General features: G+C 45.3%; 1 protein-coding gene across 2 annotated transcripts in view; it reads right to left on the reverse strand.

Moving 5' to 3' along the window:
- Positions 1-22,876, reverse strand: part of RHBDL3 (rhomboid like 3) — a 61,229-nt gene that overhangs the window by 30,835 nt on the left and 7,518 nt on the right. Inside the window, exon 3 of one of the 2 annotated variants that reach the window (XM_062591678.1) lies at positions 8,026-8,115. The exons of the other annotated variant lie outside the window; for it this stretch is intronic. Coding sequence (XP_062447662.1) covers positions 8,026-8,115 — 90 coding nt within the window. The remainder of the gene's footprint in view (positions 1-8,025; positions 8,116-22,876) is intronic. 2 annotated transcript variants of the gene reach the window in all.

The following is a 22,876-nucleotide window of genomic DNA, read 5'->3' on the forward strand; positions in this document are numbered from 1 at the left end:
CTAATCCATGTCTCCTGTCTCCAAGCACATTTTTAAACATGAATCTCTCCCATATCCTTCTTCTGCCTATGGGTTTCTTGCTGCAAGTCCATGCTAAGGCACTACTACAGGAAAGAAGGAGAGCTGAGATACACTCACAGGACCTGTCGAACCAGCTTTCAGTCCTCTGCTGCCTTGATGACCCACCACTCTGAGCAATCCCACTGCATCTCTTCTGCACAGCCTCCTATCAGGACACTCAGCCTCCAGTCTCAGCTGGAAAATTGGATTGAACACAGTGTTCAAGCCACCCAGAACTAAATTATTCAAAATATGCCACTGTGCTAGCTTTGAAGCCAAAGATGCTCCCCAGAGAGAACAGCCAGGGTAAATAGAAGCTCCATCAGCAGCAGCACTGATGATGAAGGAGATGCAGCACTGAAAGTGAGGGAGATAATTATGTGATTAACGAGACAGCGCGGATGGCAGGAGATTCCCTCCATCCTGCCACAAGTCTTAATGTGAAGAGACATGTTTATAGACTGAGCGTTCTCCAACTCTGCTTCTTCCTCTTCTATTATTTATGCAAGTGCATTAAGTTTAATGGAAAGAAGCTGAGGCGTGCTGGAAAGGGATTTTATTTTTTTAGGTTGAAATACATTTTTTAATCTTGCTCCAGCACTGGGCACATTACACACTTCGCTGGATAGACATCCTCTGCTGCAGCAACAGGCTGGACAGGCAGGGCAGGTTATGGCCCAGACTGGCAAGTCATAAATCTTGCATTACCAGCCCAGCTCTGGTGCTGACTAACTGCATGACCTCAGGCACGGCTGTATCTCTTCCCATGTTCTGCTTGCCCGGTCTAGGTCTAATGTTCCACTCATTGTAAAACATAAGACCTTAATACTAGTAGGGATTTCTCGGTGTTACTACAATAGACAGTAGCAGCAATGAATGAAGTCTCTTTGAGCATGTTGAAAACCAGAAGAGACTCTGTAACTTACTGAACTACTGGTACATTTCTGAAATCGTAGATAAGATAAAGCCCCCAAGACATCACCTAGTGACTGCCACAACCAAACTCACTCTGAAAGTTACGATCTTTCCTTAAATCTCTTGACAAGAGGTTTAATGCTCCTTCCAGATCTTCTTGTCAGCACTGGCCCAGACATTGTTATACATCTATTTGCCCAATCATCTCTTGCTCTCCCTTTTGAATTCCTCAAGTTTTTAGGTCTCAGAAACCTCCTGAGGCAATGAGTTCTGCAGTCTAATTAAAATAAAATCCACTTTTCATTTGAATGGTGCAAGGCATCAAATATCAAAAAATGAATACCAGCAAGATCTATACTACCCCTATGTCCAATATTCTCATTTGTTGTCACCACCTAAATTATTGTTTAGGATTTTCAGCTGTTTTTTACTAGAGAATCTCAAAATTCTGTACAAACATTAATTAAATCTCTCAGGATTTTCACATGGGAAGGAGACATAATGGGAAACTCGTATCCTTCCCAGCTGAAACAGTCTGGGTGGGTTACTGCATTTGCTTGGATTACTGCACTTTATTTTGAAGGCATAGCATCAACAGAGTCAACCTCGCAGTCTGGAGACAAACAGGCTCTAATCACTAATACTACAAGGAAATTTTTTTAAAAAATCAAGATAGCTGTTCAACTGAGGCTTTATTTCACACCAAGCTTCTGCAGTCAGGTCTCTGCTTATCCCCAGGTTAGCTAAATGGAAAAGCATTTCTGTAAAATTCTCTGCTACTCACTGCTGCTCTCCTGTTACAGCAGAGTCCCTGCTGCTATGGACAAGGCAGCCAAGTCTCTGAATTCAAACCAGGTTTTTTGTTTAGTATTAACTAGAGAAAGTAGCATAGGCAGTATTGATGTAAAAAAGTCAGGAGCAGTCAAAATGTTTCTGTTCTGCATTTGGACAAAAGCCCGAGGAATTATCTCTATCATATGATGATGATACACTTTCTGTTCCAACAGTAACTCTGGAGAACACTATACAGCACTTGCTAAAGTTAGATAGCTTTGAATTAGCAAGCCTAGATAACTTGTACCCAGCAGATTTTAAAAAGTCAACACTAATACCAATTTTCTGCAAGTCCAGGAACACTGGGGGAACATCAAAATCCACCTTTTACCTTTCTTCCAGCCTTGAGTCAGTGATGCAGCCTTTCCTACCACGTTCCAAAACTGCAGCACAGTGAGGGATACAGAGAGGCAGCCCCATCGCTCCCAAAACTGCAGGGCCATGACAAGAATTTAAAAGGACAAGCAGGCCTGTCAGCTTGATAGTAACCCAGAGCAAATGAACAGATGACTGAGTAATGTGTAATTAAAGGAGGACTGGTCTAATATCAGTCAGCAGGGGTTACAGAAAATAGATTATATTGAACTGATACAATTTGGATGAGAATATAAGCTTGGTGCAGTTTGTAGGATGAGATCATTGATGTAACCAATTTCTGCAAGGCATCTGACATCACCAGACAACACTGTATTTCAGGACTTACAGGGACAAAAACTCAGGCTGACACACATCCAATATGCTAAAAAATGGTTATTTGACAGGTCTCAAAAATAAAACTAAATTAGAGAGCTACCATCTCATGGATATGTTACTAATGGGGTCCTGTGAGAATTCACTCTTGCCCCTGGACTTGCGAGAAAGCATAAGATAACTGTGCATAATGCTAACAATGAGCAAAAGTAAAAATAAGCAAGTAATGCAAGGACAAGCTGGGTCTTTTGGTAAAGCTGAATGATTGCAAACAATATGTATTTATGCAAAACAAATAGAAAGCCATATGGCCAGAAGCCAAGAACGCGAGCCAGCATACAGGATGGGGAATGCCATCTTCAGAAGCAGCCACTCTGGGGAAAGAGCCCTGTCATTTGTTTCTCTGACTCTGCGTGCTCGCAAGGTAACACTGCCTTGAAAAAAAGAAATGAGACCTGCAGGTTTGTAAATGAGGTGACATTACCTCTGCCTTTGCCACCAACTGCTATTAACATAGTCTGACTGGCTCCACTGACAGGATCAATTCATTTAGCTTACGAAAGGGAAGGTTAAGCAATGACTTGATCACTGTCCAGAACAACCCTCACTGGGAACAGGATTGTGGCACAGAGGACTCCCTGCTCTGACAAAGGTATAACCACACCTAGGGGCTAGAGGTCAAAGCTGGACAGCTTTAGATTGGAATGAAGTGGTTGTTTTTACTATTAACAACTGAACAGTGTACTTACTTCATCAGAAGTTTTAAAATTGAACTGCAAGTTTTCCTAGGAGATGAGGTAAGGCTCAGGAGAGGCAGAGGTCTGCTCAGAAAATCCTCTGGCCTTCACTATGAGACACTCGACAATCCCAGCAATTCTCTTCAGGGCTTAGAAAAAAATAAACTAATCATATAGTTTTAAATCTTCAATAACATCTGCCCTAACACATGCAGATCAAGAAGGTCCCATGCATACTAGGATCCAAACTATGTTTCTGGTTAAAACAATCACCACAGAGTAAGACTCATACTAAACAGACTGGGAAGCATATCGAATTTCTCCTGATTTTTACATCTGGCTTTGCTCAGTCATAGGGACTAGAAATGGGAAGAAGCTCCTCTGCTTTCCATTCAATCTGCTTACTTGAGTGATTACTTTGTAAACACTATTTCAAATCATATATTATTCATATCCCCCAGCACCTCCAGCCTAGACCCACAGTAAGACCCAGCCTGCTGGGCAGATCCATCCCCTGCAAAAGTGTTCACCAACACTGTTAGTGCTGGATCCTTGGTCCTGGCACCCAGCACAGCCTTGCTCAGTGCCTGCTGCTGCTCCTTGCAGCATTAACACTCCAAAGAGTTACAGATCCTGCTGCTCCCATGTCTCAAACACCAACACAGGCACCCTGTGAGGTCAAGCAGGCTCTGGCTTCACTGACGAAGTGCAAAACACAGAAAGGAACATGCAAGGCTGATGCAGGAACCTGATCCTCTTTTAAAGGGCTACTGGAAAGGTTAAATAACTTGCATGGAGTCGCCCAGGACGCAACTTCCCAGCACAAGCCTCACAGCTTGTGAGCATAGGGCAGTTCTCCTCACAGGCAACAGAGGAGGCCGGGCTGGCCTTGGGCTCAGGCCAGCTGTACCCTGCAGGTTTAAGGCCACTGTGTGGCATATGCACAGTGAATAAGGAATCCCTTTTACACACTTACCAGTCTGACTGTAAGCTGCACTACAGCTTGGCTTGAAATTCCTTTTTCGATCAGCTTTCAGGGGAAAGGCTCCTTCTTGCAGCACTGACAAGTCCTCACAGAGTCCGGCCCTGCCCAAGCACTATCAGGGGCTCCTCAATGCCTCCGGAAACAGCAGCTGGTGCTGCTGTCACAGCCTCCCACGGAACAAAGCGCTTCTCCCATCAGTCAAACCCTTGCTCACCCAGACAACCCCTCTCCTTCTCTGCCTCCACCTCATTTCTGCCTCCTTTACTGAACTAATCAGATTTTTCCTATGTACGGGCTCACACATGCCTTTAAAAGTATCTGCATCCTCTAACAGGCCTGTGCACTCCTCTCAAACTCTAATATTCCCCTTTTACTTGAACAAACTGGTCCAAACGTAGTTTCATCACTCAAAGGTAAAGTCCCATGGGCACCCACAGGCAAGTAGACCTGCCAGTTTTCTTGCTACGCTACAGCAAAGAAACCTGGTCCTTCAATAGGCCAGAGTACACACTGCCAGCATGGGTTTGAGCTGTAGGGGATGAGGTGCACAGAAGGCTGTGGTATCTTCAGAGAGTACTGTGGGTCCATGTTGCTATGTTCCCATCACAAGCACAGGGTCAGGGCTGCATTAAGATTTAGAAGCAACAAGTCCTGGCTACTGCCATTCACAAGCTCAGTTTGCTCGGAGACACTTAAATCACACATCCAAGTGCAGAGATGGCTTTCCAAAACTGATACGGTCCCAGCACCAAATGGCCCAAAGGCAGATGATCAGGAGAAGGAAGACGAGAAGTCACAGGTAACAACCATAGTTAGGGAGCCACACATCTTAGGAGAGAGCAAGTTACATTCCTCAGGAGTGAGAACTTCAAAGTGACTCCCCAAAGAGTTTCCTGAGGGCTGCAACAACTTAAAACAAGGGGAAATGAACCAGAAGGGGAGACAGAAAGAACAGAGAGAAAAGGAAACAGAGCACAATACTCTTCCTAGTCATGTAGCAGACTGCATCTCCAGAGATGAAAAGGAGGCTGGGAAAAAGTTGTCTTACCTGTAGAGTGTAACTAGAGAGAGAAATCCACCCCAAACAGTGCCACCAGGCTTACAGCGGGGATTAATTAGCCCATCAACTGGGCCCAGCCTCTAGCACAGCATCCTCACAGACCGCACTGCAGACTGCTAGGGAGAAGGGAATGCAAAGGCACAAAGGGAGGACTGCAGACGGGGCCAGAGGAGAGGACAGTCCAGACTGGCTGAGCAGAAGCCTGGATGAATGGAGAAAGGCAAGCGGGGATGTGAATGAGCAAAAGGTGATGAATGGTAGCGAGGGCATGGCAGTTTTACATGGGGCAGAGAGCAAAGACAGATTGAATGGAGAAGAATGAAAGATGCTGCTTGAATGGAAGGGGAAAGAGGGAGGAGAAATGAAGCAAAGAGAGAGCAGAGTGGCACAAAGTGAAACAGTGCAGACAGAATAGCCTCCCACGTGGACTCGACAAGGCCTTAGAGAGAAAGATAAGTAACACAGCATGAGCTTTAATCCACAAGCAGAAAAGCTGCCCAGAGCAGACAGTGTTACCATCTTCTGTCCCTTTATAATCTCCTCACCTTCAGGCACCTTCTCTGCTCCCAAGTCAACAAATTCTCATGAACCCAGAGCAACTCAAACAACAGACACTAAAGGCCAGACTGCCCCTATTAAAGAGACTTGTAGCAAAACTGAGCCAAGGGCACAGAAACAGTTGATGGGACAAAGCACCTTGTAATTACAAGGAAGCAGCCCAAGAGATGCAAGTTCAAGTGTGAGATAAGATGCAGTTTACATGTATAACATTGCTTATCATCAGTGTTATTTGCAAAACTTTTCACTCACTTCTAAAGCCAGGGTAAATTCTTCAAAACAAAACTTTTTCAAGCCAGAACCTGGAGATTTCAGTCATGCTAAGACTTTCTTGTAAACTTGACTTAGTTTTGTACATTGACTGTTTAGAAGAAATTAATCCAAATTCTACAACGTCAAAACACCAGGTATCACCATTTTCTGAAGTGTTTCATCAGAAACTTGTCATTTGATTTTTTTTTTATGTTAACACTTGCCAGAAAATTTGGCTCAGGTCTAATGAAACATTTTGCTGAAAGGGAAACAAAACATATTTTTCCAATTTGGGGGGAAATTGCCAACAAAACTCTAAACGTCATTATTCATCCACTTCCATCCTTTTAATTGCTGGGGAAACTGAGGTGCATAGAAAGGAAGCAGCTTATTCAGGCTTATTCACTGGCAGAGCCCAAAACTGAACCAACTCCTATCCCTTTCAGGTATGGAAGTAGGTTTCTGTTTTAAATAGGCCAAGACATCCAGAATCTTTCCAGGTCTATCAGCCACCCGCTACATGACCTTGTGCCAAATCTCATTTTTCTCAGCTGCAAGGCAAAAGATACAATACTCATCCTACAAGGGATAGCATAAGGCCTTAAACCATGGCCCTTTACTTCATGCTCAGAAAATCTTTTATATTTGTCGGGAACAACCATTTAAAAGCTAATTCAGTGTCTGGAGCTCATGTTTCACTTGCTCATAAACATACTCCACTGTCACTTCTAAAATAAGAGATCAGAGAAATCAAGTAGAAGGTAGGACATGGCCCTCAAAAACAAACACAATGGAAAGGAAAACAAATTTAAATCTAAGACTTGACTCCACTCTGTCTTTTCAGCACATTATGGAAGTCAAACATTTAAACTGATTTTTAAAGCATTGCTAGAAGGATCGTGTGCCTCAGCTTGAGGGTCTGGTTCTACCTCCCTTGCTTGTTTGATGCTTTCTGCACCAACCATGTTAAAGATTAGTGCAGCTAATTTTAAACAAACAAAAGTAAGCACTCTGGAATGAGAGCACAAGTGACTCATCTGAGAAAAGATATGAGGATTTTTATTTTTTTTAATGGAACAGCAAAGGAACTCCTGAGAGATCTGAGCTGATCATCAGCCCATTTCAAAGAGGTCCATAAATGTAGGACAGAGATTTGGGAACTAGCCATTAGCAATCAGGTCTCTAGGACATACTGTATTTTTGCAAGGGTATTTTGTGCTCTTTATGATCCATGGTGGTACCACCACTGTCAGCTCAGTAAACAGAGTTCCACTTTATGCATTAGGAAACCAAGGCAAAGAGGCCAAGTAATTCACCCAAAGATGCAGGAAACTTAAAACACTGTAGCTGAGATGGGCTGCCTGTCTCTAGCCACCCACATGGAATACCAATACATTGCCACCTAATAACTGATTAGTAAACATTAGAAAGTGTCACTTGCTAGAGGGGAGATTTGTAAGGAGGGGATCAAGAAAGAGTAAAGGTCAAAGCACCTCCAGGAAATACACTAAGCTTGGTGATATCCAAGCAGAAAGGAGGTACAAGTGAGAGTCTCTTCTGGGAACAGCAGTGAGATGAAGGGATCAGTGCGCATGTGTGTGCATGCACATGCAGGTAAACACACATGCACAGGTGGCAGAGGGAATGTAAGGGTCTCTAGAAAGGCTGCGCTGCCAAAGCTGACAACTGGAGCATTGCAACTTTGCAGGACAGCTGAGCCCATGAAGAACCATAACTGCAAACAGAAGTGTCTTGCTTTTCCGTCTGCCAGACTGGACTCGTGCAGATCACGTTACGTATGGGACTCGGGGGAAGGGACAGACAATATGAATCATTCTCAATGCAATGAAAAGAGCGTACGCTGTGCAGCTGCTGCAGGGCGAGCAAGCCCTGCCTAATAGCACTAGCTATCACTTTGGGTTGAGAGATCATACCATTTCAGCCTCCTTCCTGACTTTTATTTGAGCTTCATCCCAGCTGCTTTCCTCTTCCTTTAGTGCCTGCCTGCAGAAACAGCTAGTTCCCTGGAAGAAATCCAAACATGAGAAGAAGCTACATGTGCCTGAGGGAAGTGACAACCAAAGGCAGGGCACTGCTAAGTCTATGAGTATTCAAGCAGGGTCCATATCTACAAAAAAAAAAAAAAAAAAAAAAAAAAAAAAAAAAAAGTGCTATCTCAAAGAAGGATTTATTTACATGGGACAGGCAGAAGCCCAGGCACTCTGTTAAGAAAGGCAGCTAGCGGGAAAAGTCTCTCTTCTTGGGCAGATGAGGAAGGGAGTCCTGTTTAAACCTAAGGATGCTCTTGGAAGGAGAAGCATAGAGCTGATGGCAAGAAAGATGACAGACACTGTATATAAGTGGCTGGCTGGAAGCCTCAAAAATATTCAGGAAAGTATGGCCACTGTGGCAGATCAGCGGAGCTGTCCCTCGCACAGGCACAAAAAACTTCTGCAGCATTCATCCAGCTAAGGATCTCAGTCCACAGGACTCAGACACTGAAGCAGAGCTCTGAGAAGAGCCAAGTCTGGACAGAGCACAAACACCTTGTCCAGAGCAACCACAGGCAGCCTCCAGGCTGCAAGCGCACAGTGGCTGGCTCTGGCTCAGTCACTTCAGCCCTGATCGCTCCGTCTCTTGGTTATCTCAGCATGCTCCAGCCCCATGAATCTCATATATATGTTCCACTTTTGTTGAAGCCCTCCAGGGCCCACGCAGCAGCCGTGGAATAAACCTAAACAGAAAGCAATCGCCCCCTTAAATCCTGTCATGCAAACAAGACCCTTCCCACTCACTGCCACAAAGGCTGAATGGAAGGGGACTGAATGCCCCCCGCCCATCGCTGCCTGGTGGTCTTTTTGTCTCATGACCTTCCCCACACAAACACAACCCCACAATAATCAGACAGGCAACATAATGTGCCAGCGCCAGCTTTCTCAGCCCTTCAAGGCAAGCTGAGGAGGAAAGGGGGGAGAGCTGGGGAGAGCTGAAAGGATTTGGGGATGAGGAATGGATGGGATGGGCAAGGAAATAACAAGCAGTGCTTTAATTTCTACACGCACAGTCTCACGAGCCAAGATAAAAATAGTTTTAATGGAAGAAAGAAAAGAAATGTTATCTCAAATGGCTTAAAGTGACAGGGGAATACCAGCCAGTGGGATTTTCACTTAAAAAAAAATCCAGCAATGCTTCTAAACTTTGTGATCATCTTTTAACACTCCCTCCAAGAATCCCACAAAATTAAGCCCTTTAGTGTAAACTACTGGATTTGCTCCATCTGGACTTGGCTATCTTTGAGACTTAAAGTTTAAGAAAGATTAGATTCAAGGTTTTCGTTTAGACTGAGAGAAGGGATAAGACATTTTTGCAACAGCTCTAGCTAGCACCAACACACATGGAAATCCTCCCCAATGTGGTATCTTCAAAGCATAAAAAGTTTCCTCCAGTCTGTCCTAACTATGAGGAGTCATCAGATGTGCCACTGGCAGCAAGGAGTAATTGTGCCTCCAGGCCCTGGATTGTCTTTGCAAGGTAAAGGACACACACCCTTTGGTTACAGCAGGACACATATCAGCCTTCTGAACAGTAAGAAAGGTCTCCTGGCACTTGTCAGTACCTGATTAGGGAGCAGGTGAACAGAAAACCAAGGGAAGGGGAAAATCCTACCTTCCTAAATGCAAAGGGATTCCCCCATGTTTCTAGCACACCTACAGAAAAAAACACAGGTTCCACAGGAGGTAAACCAAGTAAGCAAAAAGAAGTATCATATCTCAGGCCCTGGATTTGGAGAGTATAGCGCAGCCCGTGGCTGCATTCCAGGACACTGAAAACACAGACTAAGTACCGTTGCAAGTGAAGGAGGCTGTACTTTTGCCAAGAGTTAAGATCTGTGTCCCAGGAAATCCTGGCAGCAGAGGTAGTAAAGGAAAAGCAAGCAGAGCTACAGGAAAGCACTTGTGTGATTTACGGACACATTAGCCACCTAGAGAGCATGTTACAGTAAGTTAAGAAATGACTTTTTAACTCCTACTGCCAGCACATCCTGCAATGCTGTCATTGCTGCCCACATCCTTGATTGAAGTGCTGTGTCTGCACAGCAGAAACCACCCAGCGAGCCAGGTACGCAGTCACCCTGCCATGGAATGATGCAGCTGATGCAAAGAGACTAAAAGTCTTGACAAAGGCCACATGTGGTGGCTGGGCGCAGAGGAGACCTGACCCAAACCAAGCATGCAATGCACCAGGTCACGACTGGCCAGCTGGCCCCTGTGAGCGGTAAATGGACCTGCGACCGACTCTTGCCGATATCCTGACATGAACTGGAGCAACTGGAGGAGCAGCAACACTGAGCCCGCACACAACTGGCAAACTTCCCACAGCAAGGATACCCATCTCCTGTCAATCCACTCCAGCCTTAATCCTCTGCGGAAAGATCCCATCAGCACCATGCTAAGAGGCACTCTTTCAAGCCAGACACTAACAATTAATGACAGTAAAAATGAGAGAGGAAGGGACAGATGGAGAACAGATAAAACCAGGCTCTGCTCATCACACTGAGCTACTTGGAGGAGCTGGACAGGAGACATATAGGCAAGATTTTTAGCCTTGCTCAACCCTGCAGAAACTACTATACTCAAGCAGGCATGGGACAGTAAATCTGGGGTACCTAGAGACAGATGTAAGCCAGTAACAGAGCAAGCCTCCCTGCTTGTTCTCACTAGAAAGCAAGTAGTGGTAGCCCAGCCATGAGGTTGGTTTGGGATCTACAGTATTTCTATCTCATGTCGGATATGCATGAATCCCTGCCACTGGTTTAAGCATTTGCACCCTGAGTCCGGGTATATCTCCAGCACTGAAAGGGATCTAGAGTTTTCATTATGGCAAAACCAGTTACCATGTACACTAGCAAAATATCCATGTTAGCTGGTAGCTGGCTGTCAGCTTCTTCACCTATCAACCAAGGGAGGGAATGCCGCTGAAAAGCAAACAGCTCCAACTCCCATGGCTCAGGCCCATCTTGAACAGAGAGCACACTCCTCTTCTGACACTCCTACGCTAGGAAATCTCACTGCATATGGTAACTACTTGTTGTAGCAAGCCAGGCAAGTACAACAAACTGCTTAGATGAGATTCACTCCTGTCCCATTGTATAAAAGAATTCATTTTACTTTTTATTAGTCTTTATTGTGGCAATGAAGATTATATGGCCATTTTAATGGATCAGCACTGCTTGCTCCAGCTCTCACCTCTACCAGCAGAGTCTGGAGGCAGCTAAACTAAAAATGATTTCGGAAAATGCCAGTTGGGGCTTATCAAAAGAAGCAGCACTGGTGAACAGTTTCTCCATTCATGCTTCTCTTCCAAGGCCTTGCAGACACTGGGCTCAGACAAGCTGAAGGGAGAATCCCTCCTGCACCAGCGGGACAGTCTAGATACCCTTGATCAGTGGTGGTGGCTGATGAGAGATACCTCAAGGACTCTTACAGCCCTACACATCCTACCATTCCTTTCCTTCCCATGCAAGCTGGCTGCTGTACGCAGAGCCTGGAGCTGGCTGCAGAGCACCCCAGCCTGGCTGTGCTCCATCTGTGCCTGTCATGGGACTGGTGTATGGGAGAGGAGCTGCAGCCAGACGAAGCAATGAGCAGAGCAGCTCCAAGAGCCATGTCACCACCAGCCTGACACACACATGAGTGTGTCCCAGCACACAGGATGTGCTGCAGAACTGGGGGCTGTTCTAGTGGCAACTTGGAGGACAAGAGCAAAGGAAGCAACGGCTCTTCCTGGCATCCAGCTAGCAAGCGGGATCAAGGCTCTCCTCTGCAGTCTCTGGGTGTTTGTTGTGCCCTTGCACGGAAGTTGCTCACTGTAAGAGGGAGCCTACAACTAGGTTTCTCCCAATCTCCCTGCTCCAGGCTACACTGGCCAAGAAGGGGAGCATACAGCCCAGCCCAAGCAAAGCAAGGCAGAGCTCCTCGAAAAAACAAGCTGGTGGTTAGAGCACAGGACTGGGCCTGGGGCTCCTTGGCCAAAGTGTCTGCAGCATGATGCTGCCTTCTGCAGCCCCAAATAGTGACCAATAGAGATGCCAAATAACTCCAGTTGCCACTGAATTCACTGACCTGAGATAAAGGGGACCTAAGGTCCCAGGGATGCTGGGCAGTGCCTGTTTGAAAGACCAAACCTCCACAAGAAAAGGAGCTGGGTTTTGCCTGCGTTCTTGCCTGTTACTCCATGAAACAAACACAGCAGCTTTTACAAATTAGAAGAGAGGCTTATAGCGAGAGAACACAGACTGTAAATCCTTGCAATCATGACTGGCTGATTTCAGAGGCAAGACATCATACCCAAACACCCCTGTTTGCCTCAGGCTTCTGTAGCACGGGAAGAAGCGCTGTGAAGATGTCACCTGCACGCCCAGTCACTCCATACTGGCACTTCGCTGTGGTTCTGTCCTTGCTGCCCACCTGGCGAGTCCGGTCCCTTCGGTGGCCTTCCAAGAAACATACCAAATTATGGTCATTTCTTCAGGCTGCCAAATGAAGACATTGTTCAGTCTAACCCTGGGATAGTCTCTTGTGAGAATGGATCAGTCAATGAGATGGATGCAGTACACAGAGTTGTATGTCATTACAGTAACACCGGACTTTCCACAAACAAGTTCTTCTGCATTTAGAGACGTTGTGGCCAAGGAACATGCTAGTTAGCCAAGTACTTTTTCATACAGGAAAGACATTGGTTGTTAGAAAGGCTTGGAGCCTGTATTTCATCTTAGAAAAAAAGTTAAAACATATCATAAAAGCCTCAGGGAAACGAATCATTCAAGCCTGGATATTCCTTTCTCCTTGACACAATGTTATGGTTCAAATTACAATACTCCCTTTGCATATTTGCTACTGCCCCTTCAGCCTGGGCACACTTTCCTTCAGGTCTGCAGTAAGCAATTCATCTTACAGTGCTAAGGGAAAAGTGAGACATAGCAATGATTTCAGAACACAGCCTCTCAACATCTGAGCGATGGTAACAACCTCGGGTGCTTGAAAAATGACTTTTACCACATAAATGCTCTCCCAGGAAAGGATGCATACTGTGTGGATTTCCTTTAATAAAATCCTTGGCAAAAGAAATCAAACATTTCCATGTCTGCATGCTTAAAGAAACATTGTTAAATTAAAATCAGGGAAAGTCCTTCCCCTTCTGAAACCAGTCACAAAATTAGTATGGGGCCTAAAGGAAGCAAATGGGGCCCCTTCAGTGGGGTTCAGATTTTATCTTGTGTTTAAAATCTCACAGTGGCAGATCTGTACTTATTTTAATGGCCTGCTGAATCCTTTTAGTCCTCTACACCCCTGCACAGAAGCCTAATAATGAAAATCTATCTACTAAAACTTGGCTTTTCCTGAAGAACAGTATCTGAAGAGAGCTCTGAAGGCAGATATTTTTGTGGACATAGAGCATTTGGACTGAAATGTTTTGTTTTAAGGTATCATTGCACTTCAAATTTTTACTGCTTCTTTGGTATAACATTTGATACAGAAAAAGTGTAAGTGATACTCACACACAAAACAAGTCACCCTTCGGAAGCCACAGAGCCTCTTTACTTGTATTGTTTTTGTAACAAATATAGCCTGAACCACCGAATCCCAAGTAAGATATTCTCAGGCAACTTAAAAATTCAAGCAAACCATTGCCATGCAACATTAAATGCATTCATTTTTATGAGCATCAAATTCCACCATTAATGGATCACTCATCCTCTGCAGCTACCAATTTACATATTCAGTCTGCAAACTGCTGAGGGGCCAGTGGACATGAACTACATGAATACATTAAATCTGAAAAAGGAAACTAATGTCCATCATAATTCAACTTAGCGATCGCATTTTCTTTACAACAAGTAGCAGCACAGGCCCATGACTAACAAACAGACACACCCCATAAATGCAGCCCAGATGAAAAGAGACATCAAACTCTATAGTTAGACTGTGACATGCAGTGTTCACAACTGAATCACATTCAAACTCTGTGCAAGGAGGAAGCCTTAGAGTTTCACTTTCCAACTACAACTCCTGTTATTGCACATGGACTAAATTCAAGGCCTCATGATCACTAGGGAAGGAGGTTTATTTGAACATACATTAAAATCTTAGAACAATCCTAGAACTCAGCCCAGTTGCCAAACCAGGCGGCATTATCAGTCTTAACGCAACAGCTCTTTTGATCTTGTAAGAGCTACAGTAGTGCTGGTACATCTTTTACTCGTCCTGGAACAGAGCCGTGCTCTGATATCAAACCTACAATTCACTTTTCTTTGCGTGTGCAACTATCCAGAAACAAATGCAAGAGAGACCTTCTCAGCAGCCTCCACAGCTTCTATCATCCAGCACAGGTGAATGACCTTCTCCAGAGCCCAACCCAGGGACAATTACAGCTGTGGTAAGGAGAAAGGCTTCTTTTTAAGACTGTTGAAGAGGCAACTGGGTGCTGCCCACAGAAGGATAGACCTAGGCGAATCTCCTATAAACTGTTTTTCTTTTCTCACAGTTGGGCATAATGCAGTCAGGCTGCTGTTTGGAGAATGAGGGGCAATCCTAAGAGCAAAGAGTCTCTATTCTCTTTTTAGGTCTGTAGCACCCTTTCCCCCATGGTAACAGGATATGGTCACTTATCTCCTTATTCCATTTTCCTACCTGTGAAACTAAATGAACAGATACTGAAGAATGAGCTTTGAAAGCCTTGAAGAAGAAGGGCTATTGCAGTGCTGAATTAGGACAAATCCTCATAGCCCATGGTCGCTGCTGTGATATAAGCAAAAAACCTAAGCTGCAGAAGAATCAGGCCCTGAAGAAAACTAAAAAGCTCTGACAAGAGGTGAAGGAAACTGAATCTGAAATGTTAATGCTGCTTTGAATCTCTGCTGAGTTTATCATGAACCCTTTCCAGCAGTGACCAAATTGCAATTAGCAGTCAAGGGTTTTGGCCTGGCAACCAGTCTATTAGGTAAGACCCATACCACCCAACAGATCTGTCTGCAGGCCTTCTTACTCAGGCTCATCAGACGGGCATTACCTACAGTAATTTAGCAGGGGAGAAGGGCAAGAGTTGTTAGCTGGGCAGTGGCAAAGGGGAAAATACCAGCTGCCTCCATCAGATGTCACAAAGATAAGGACCTGTTCAAGGAAAAACAGCAACAGCAGCAAAATAACTGCAGCTAATTCAACTAAGACATAGGATAAAGTCACAGAGGTTAATCAGATCTGAGCCACAGAATCTCTCTCTCCTGTTGCTTTCCTGGTGACATATCTGGTGAGCAACACCACTGAGACGACGACCAGGCAGACCACCAACCTGATCTAGCTAGTCCCAGGAGGCAAGCACTGCTCCCCTGTGGCACCAGGCAGAAAAGAGAGGAGCATGTCACAGGGCAGAACCACGAGTGGTCTCCCGGGCTCAGGGCTGGGCTGCCCTGTTAAGCCTCATCAGATGCCAGGACACTGAGATCAGTGGACATTAGACAACACTTAGAGCAAACACCAAGGCTGCACCTCCAGGGCATTGTCAGTTTAGTGACTAGGATGAAAAATTGCTCAGCAAGGAAGAATTGTGCCCCTAAAATTGCCAGGAGTTCCCCTTACCCTGTGTTTCATTAGCTGGGACTCACGTCCCAGCTGAGGGGATACCAGCCTGGAGACCTCCTGGACTGTCACAAATGGCCCCTTCGGCACCAGGAGCCAGGAGAGAGCTGAGCTGGGTTTTGTGCTGAAGCAGTTTGTGCAGGGCTGGGAGGGACAGACACACCAGGGCTCAGTGCAGACTAGGGAACACTGCTCCTGCCTCGCACAACACAAGCTGTCCAGCCCACTGCCTAGTCTAAGGTCTTGATCTAGGGAGGGGAACTGGGTCTCTCACACCACTCTACCACAGCAGACTTTGCTGTGGGTCCTGCTAGGCTCCTGTGTTAAATTCTTCCTCTTTGTTGGTAAATTTTTCAACCCAAGGACAGTCACTTCCATTGTTTTTTAGTTTCTCAAAGTAATGAAGATCCATAGCCCCCAAATCAGAACTTTTGTCCTTCCTGGAGAAAGTTTTACCCTTCCTTTCAAAACAAAAGTTTTATAGCAATAAGCCACGAAGCTTGTCAGGAGAAAACTACATCTTATACTCCGGACTTGAAACATTAGAACATTTCAGATTAAAATAGCTCACTGTCTGCCAGATCTGGGAGGGAGGTGAAAATCCACAGCGACTTGATTTGATGTGTGAAAAAGCAGAATTCTATACCAGCAAGTAAGCACATATGCTTATTTTAGGTCAAATAGTAGCTCTGCAATAATATTTCATTTAGCTTGGAAAAAAAGAAGAAAGCTTGATATATTCCCATGTTCTGGGTACCACAACAATTCAAGCATATCCATCACAGAAAGAGAGGGGAAAAACTGAAAAAAAGAAAAAAAAAAGGCACTTTTCTTACTAGGACTCAGCAACACTATTTTAGTAATACAAATCAAAAGCAGTAGTATCTCCTTCTCATATATCAGTAAGATACTTCTGCCACGTTTGCTGATAGCAGAGCAGATACATGGGATCTGTAAGAGAAACCAACTTAAGGGCACGAAAGCAAGCAGTTAAACATTCCTGCAACAAGGGCTACTGAGCAATGCAGGGGGGATGGGACTGGAGAAGGGTTACCTTTGGCTCTCCTCCTGCGTACTCAGATTACAATCATTCCCTCCTTCCCATCTTCCACATTGGTGTAGGATGACAGAGGCTGGACCATCTATACAATGTTGTTAAACATCTCAGCTATCCACTATCTGCAAGGAACACAATACTGGGGCACCCCAAAACATCCCTTTTCTGACGTAACCATCATAACTGGCACAAATAGACAGAACATTCCTATTAGAGAAGGAAGGTCCTGAGCAGGGCTGACTCTCTGTTTCCCTGCTAATATCAGAAAAATACCTAGTGTTTCCACTGGGAAAGAGCTCATTCAACTACACTTTAGAGGGAAAGAGGCTGTAGCATAAAGTGACTTCAGAAAGCCTCTAGCACTCAGACTGTTGACAGCATCCTTACTTGAATGAACTGCTTGGACTCAGGTTGGTTTTGCATAATTCAAGCTGCTTTAGACTACAAGAAACCATCCAACACAGCTTTGTGTCAAACCTCCACCCACACATCAGTTACATAATTAATAAGGACGAAAGAACATTACCCTTAGCTAGTGTTCAGATCCTCAGTGATCAGTAGAGCTTGTCAAATGCTATTTTGGCCTTAGAAGTCAACAAAAAAAAAAAAACAAAAAAAACACACTTGGTAAGCTGTACTACATGCTTGATCATTAAATACAGGCTTTTAAGTCCATAAAGTCACTGTTGCTTGCAAGTGCAAAGTAATTTTTTGCATGAACTAGTTTGTTTCGCAGTAGGCCCAAAAGTTAATTAGTTTTCCCAGTTTTATTACTCCACATGGTCAAATAACAGCCTGGAGCTGCCAGTCAGCTGGAACCACATAAGGTCCAGAAATTTCTCACTATGCTTTTCAGGACTGTTTTCTACGGCCATAAATCAGCAACCAGCAAATGACTTTCTGCTCTAGCTCTTCTTGGTCATGAGCAGCAATCCTTAAATGACCCTATAAATCAACACTGCAATGGCAGCTCTCAGTTCAGGGGCCACTGAGGGAATAAGGCTAGAGGAGGTTGTTTCAGATGCACACGACAACTCTTCGGGAGACACTTTTACTATTGCTGTCCTGGGGGAAGGTGTTTTGTGTACCTGACTTGTGGAGGGGAGCTAAACAGCATTTACACTCCAGCCAGCTTCAGCTGTCGAAGGCATAACCGTGAAGCCATACTGCTGCTGTCTCTATCATGAAAGCTGTTTCCTAGCAGGCCTGACAGGTAGATGCTCTGCTATTGTCATAAAATGACCATGTCACGCTGGCTTGCGAGTGCTCTGTGGACACACTCAGAGCACGCAGGACCTTCAGGACAGAGTCTTCCAGCAGTTTTTGTGAAACTTTCTGCTTTCCACTTTACGTAATGTTAACTCCTTCTCTGCCTGAGAGGTAGGCAAGGATCTCTTGCTACCTGTAGGATGCAGGCAACAAGTGATTACACCAGTCAGAGGTCACAACCAAGTTTCTATGCAAACTACAGTTCCCAGCAGCACTGGTGTCTAATTGTGAAGGATCACAGGGACAGAGACACTTCCTCAGGGTACACTGCCCTGAAGAAGTGCAAGAGAGCAGGTGTTTGTTGATAGTTACAAACAGCTTTGCCTCCAGCTGTCTTGCTTATTTTTCCTATTCACTCACCTCACTCAAAAAACTCGAGTATATGCTACATACAAGAGTACGTTGAGTATCAGACAGCATGAAGAACAGTTCCTAGGGGGAAGATTGATCTTGGTTGTTTAACATCAGTTTCATCCATCATTACTCTTCTCACCAGCAGCACAGGGTCACTGCAGACAGCTGTTCCTAAGCAACAGGAATATATACTAAGAATATATACATACTCCGTAGCTTGCTAGTGCTGGGTTGAGGGGGGAGGAGGGGCAAGCAGAGTGTTTGGTTTTAGAATTGAAGGAATTCAAGGGCCAGGTGAGACTCTGGTACATTTTTTCCCATGGTTCCCTGACACAGAGAACAACCTCACATTACAGGCACTGAAGATTTGTCACTACTGATTAAGATCAGTTGCAGAGAATCTGCCATTGTTTACTGGTCTGTGTTTTTTTAAAAGTAGCAAAGTTCCTATTACAAAGTTCTGGGCTGGGCTCAGAGCAGCTGATTAGAGAGCAACAGCAACTCTTGCACAAATGGCAAGAGAGCTCCCCCCCTGCACAACCCATGCCAAAGCCCCCTGGCAGAATCCAGAGCCAGCAGAAGAAGTTGGGCTCCAGGCACCTCTATGCTAGCACAGCACCCAAGAGAAGCACTTCACAGACCTGCAGTGACCAGGCAGCTGCTGGAGGGGTGGGATAGGGAAAACGCAGTGAGTTAGTGTCAGGGGTCAAGCTGTTCGAAGGAGCTTTGAGGAGCTGGATGCTCAGATTCCACAGAGTCCTTTGGAGGAATTTAATATCATATAAGTGAGAACATAAAGCCAACTTCTTCAGCTGAAATCACAACACTGTCAGAGAAGTAAGTTACACACCTGGAATATGGCCAGGGCAGAGAGGTTTGTAATTAGTCTCACACACACACACACACACAAAAAAAAAAAAAAAAAAAAAAAAAAAAAACAGACTGGGAGTATTACAAGCATCCAGGACTCTGGCTTCACCTTTCAGCTTGACACATCATCTCTGGTGATAGAATATCCCTAATGTCACCTGAAGTAGCTGGTTTGAAGAGGGTGCCACGACCCAGGAAATCAGGAGAGGAAGAGGGTGGTAGTGACTGTTCCAAGTACTAGGGATTGAACAGGCAAAACCAGCAAAGTTCGGATCACACAAAAGTCCAGAGCATTCAGAGCTAAGCTTCCCTCAGCAGCCCGTACATACAGCGGTGCAGGAGAACAGCCCATCATCAGCACCTCAACTTTGTCTCAGGGCGTGCTGGCACCAAGCTGATTTCAGACCAATACATTGTATGATACCTAGTGAGGAGGCGGAGAGAGATCACAGTTTCCCTGGCTGCTGTCAAACTCAAACCCGCCCACTGCTGTATTTAATTTGCAAACGTGCCCGGGTACATTTGCACTGACTGCAAATACAGGAAAGCAACAGGAACATAATACCTCCTACCACAGAAGAGAAAGGTTTGCTTTCCAGGTCTCAGAGAGAGTAACTTTAGAAGCCCCATAAATGTTACAAGTGTGAGTGATGAAGGAAAAGCACCTCTACAGTGTTTCAACTCACCCAGCACCTGGGCTTGTCCTCTGGAGACAGCATGATCTCTCCCCCTTTCTCTCCCTCCCATCCTAATAGAGCACAGAGCTATAGAGCACAATGCACCAGCTGATTTGCAGAACAGCATCAATCCAGACTGTGTTTATGGCTTTCCCCTCCTTTCTTTTTAAATATGCAGGCTTAAATGTTCTTATTGCTTCAGTGATCTTCTATGTGTAAGATAGGATTTGAGAACAATGCATTAGCAAGGATCTATGCTCCTAAAAACCACCCGGTACATTCAGATGAAATGGCAGAACATTTGCTATCAAAGCCCTCACTGCAGCTGTGACCAGGAGGCAGCAGAGAGACAAAATGGTCTGAATACAGCCTGCCTTCCCTCTCGGAGGCTGCACACTTTACCATGCAGGTTTTCAGGCAGTTCAGATGTGGAAGATACACAAATGTGTAAAGAGTAGGAAGCCTCCTGAGGCTTTTACAAATCTAGAGACATCAAGCTGCCAGTAACTCACAAGCTCCATAAGACTGACTCACCCTCCATGTGCTTTTCAGCGTGTTTGTTATGACTCTTTAAAGCATTTCAGGTGCCCACCTCTACCAGCTAAAGCTGTTTGCTACACTGCTGATGTCTGCTTCATAATGATGGCTTTTACTCCCAACTTTACTCACATGGCCATCAAGCCAAGCCAACAGTCCAGGTCCAGGCTGTTAGAAACAGAGAGAGGAGTATTGTAAGGAGTATTGTAATAGCCAGAGAAAGGGGAGATGGGGGGAAGGGGCGGGTGATCACAGATCATTAATGCTGCGGGGAAGTTGTAAGCACAGACACAACCCCAGAGAGTCAGACACAGCTTAGGGGCTGGCTGCTGTTCAGTGTACGGAGGTGCTGGTGGACTAAGGAGCTTTCTTAACTCGGGGAACTGTTCATCCTGCAGGAAGCATGACTATCATTAATGACCTCCAGGTAGATTTTGCTTCCTGAGCCAACACTCCAGGCTGTCCTGGCTCAATGTCAGATCTGTGGCATAAGGCTTGCAGCGCTGGGAGATCGCCATCCATTCTCATACTACCTACTGAAAAACCACTGTGTCTCCCCATTGTAAAAACACAGGGCATAGACACAGGCTGACCAGGGGTAAAAGACCACACAGTACCCTGTGGAGGGAATAGTCTCTGGGACATCTATTCACTGCTCAGAGCCTCAGTTTCCCTCCTTGACTAAAGGAATGATAAATTCTCCTCCTTCCTTTCCTGGGAACTGCTTTATTCACAAAGAGCTTCTGGCAGAAGGCAGCAAAGAGTTGATAATCCAGACAGCATCAGCAAACCAATCTCCTTCAGTAAAAACTGCTCCTCTTTTACCAGCCCATTCTTCCCTTCAAGTCCATCCACAAGGCAATGAATTTGAAGGGAATCTTTTCCCTCCACAATCCCATAACTCAAAGTGGAAAAGTCAAAGGGTTAATGCGGCATGACAAAGGTCAGCGCAGTTTGGGGAGGGAAGAGAAAGGGAAGCATTGTGGTCACAGACAGCAGCTCCATGTGCCCCAAATGCCACTTGAGAAATGCAAAACGATGGCGTTGCTTGGAAGAAAAGGCCCAAGAGCCCTGCCTAAATCCCAGGGCTTTATCGCTCACAAAAGCCCGGCCCCTTGAGTCATTAATCGTGTGCTCCATGGCTGGGCGCCTCAAAGAGCAGCAGATGACACATGCCCAGCTGCCATTGCTGCCCCTCCTCAAGGTAGCGGGGCAGAGGCAGGTGCACTCCCAGTACCCTCTGCTCGAGACTAATCTGTTCTCCCTCCCTCTGTTCTGCCTTTCATCTCTTCCAGCAGCCCACACTAACAACTGTAAATGAGATTAGACTTCAGGCCATGGTGCAGACGCAGAATCCCCTCTGTGCACTGCCAAGGGACACTTGTAGCTTTTAAAGAGTCTTTCCCCTTTACAATGCACAGCTTGGTGGGAAGGGAGAAGGGGACAAGTTCCTTATCTCACTCACAGACAGGTCTAATAAAGCAGGCAAGGCAGATCCTGGTTTTAGGGCCTGGAGGCTTTTATCACCATGTACAGTCTTCGTACCAGCACCTCTGAATTCTCCAGGCCACATTAGGAGATAAAATAACAAAGCAATGATTATTCCTAGTTCCAGTCCCCAAAACCTCCTCTTTGCAGCATAGACATATGTCCTAATGAGCAATAATCTAAAAGGACAGCAATAGCCCCAAATCCAGGCAAAGACTTGGAGATAGCATATGACCCCATGCTAAAATCTCCTTTCTGTGATGCTAGTTCCCATTCTTCACCTTGCAGTTTCTCCTTTCCCACCCCCAGGGAGCCGCACAAATCAGCAGGGAAAGACAAGGAATTTGTCAGGGAAAGTAGTAAAATCTCTAGGCACAAACCACTCTCTGGAGCTCAGCAAGACCTGCCTGGTGAGGTCTTCCAGCCACAGCCAGCACGGGTTATCCAGCGACAACAGTCAGGGAAACTTTTCAAACTAAGTGTGATGTTTAGCTCAACAGTGTCTCAGTAAACAAACTGGAATTTCTTTTACAGCATGGGAAATAGCTGGTCCTGCCTGTGTTAAAGGCTATCCAGAGAAAAAGGGACACAATTAACATAAAAGATCACTGAGTTCAGAATGATTCCCTTTCCCAGTTACCACCAACTACAATCATAGTTGGCCTGATTTTATGGAGTTCTTTGCAATTTCAGTCATGCATGAACCAGCCCTGGATTTAAGAAGCCTGCAAGGTCTCCCTTCAAGCATATTTTAATGTTTTACAAGAGCAAGGCAAAGTGGGTTCAGCTGCACCCACTGCTGGTACTGTCAGCAACCGAAATCTTCTGGCAAGTGCACATCTGGTCCAGGATATTTCTACAGCCTTGTTTCTGAGCTCAAGTTTTCCATTATCTGCCT

This window comes from Rhea pennata, chromosome 19, assembly GCF_028389875.1.
Source record: "Rhea pennata isolate bPtePen1 chromosome 19, bPtePen1.pri, whole genome shotgun sequence".
Taxonomy (NCBI): domain Eukaryota; kingdom Metazoa; phylum Chordata; class Aves; order Rheiformes; family Rheidae; genus Rhea; species Rhea pennata.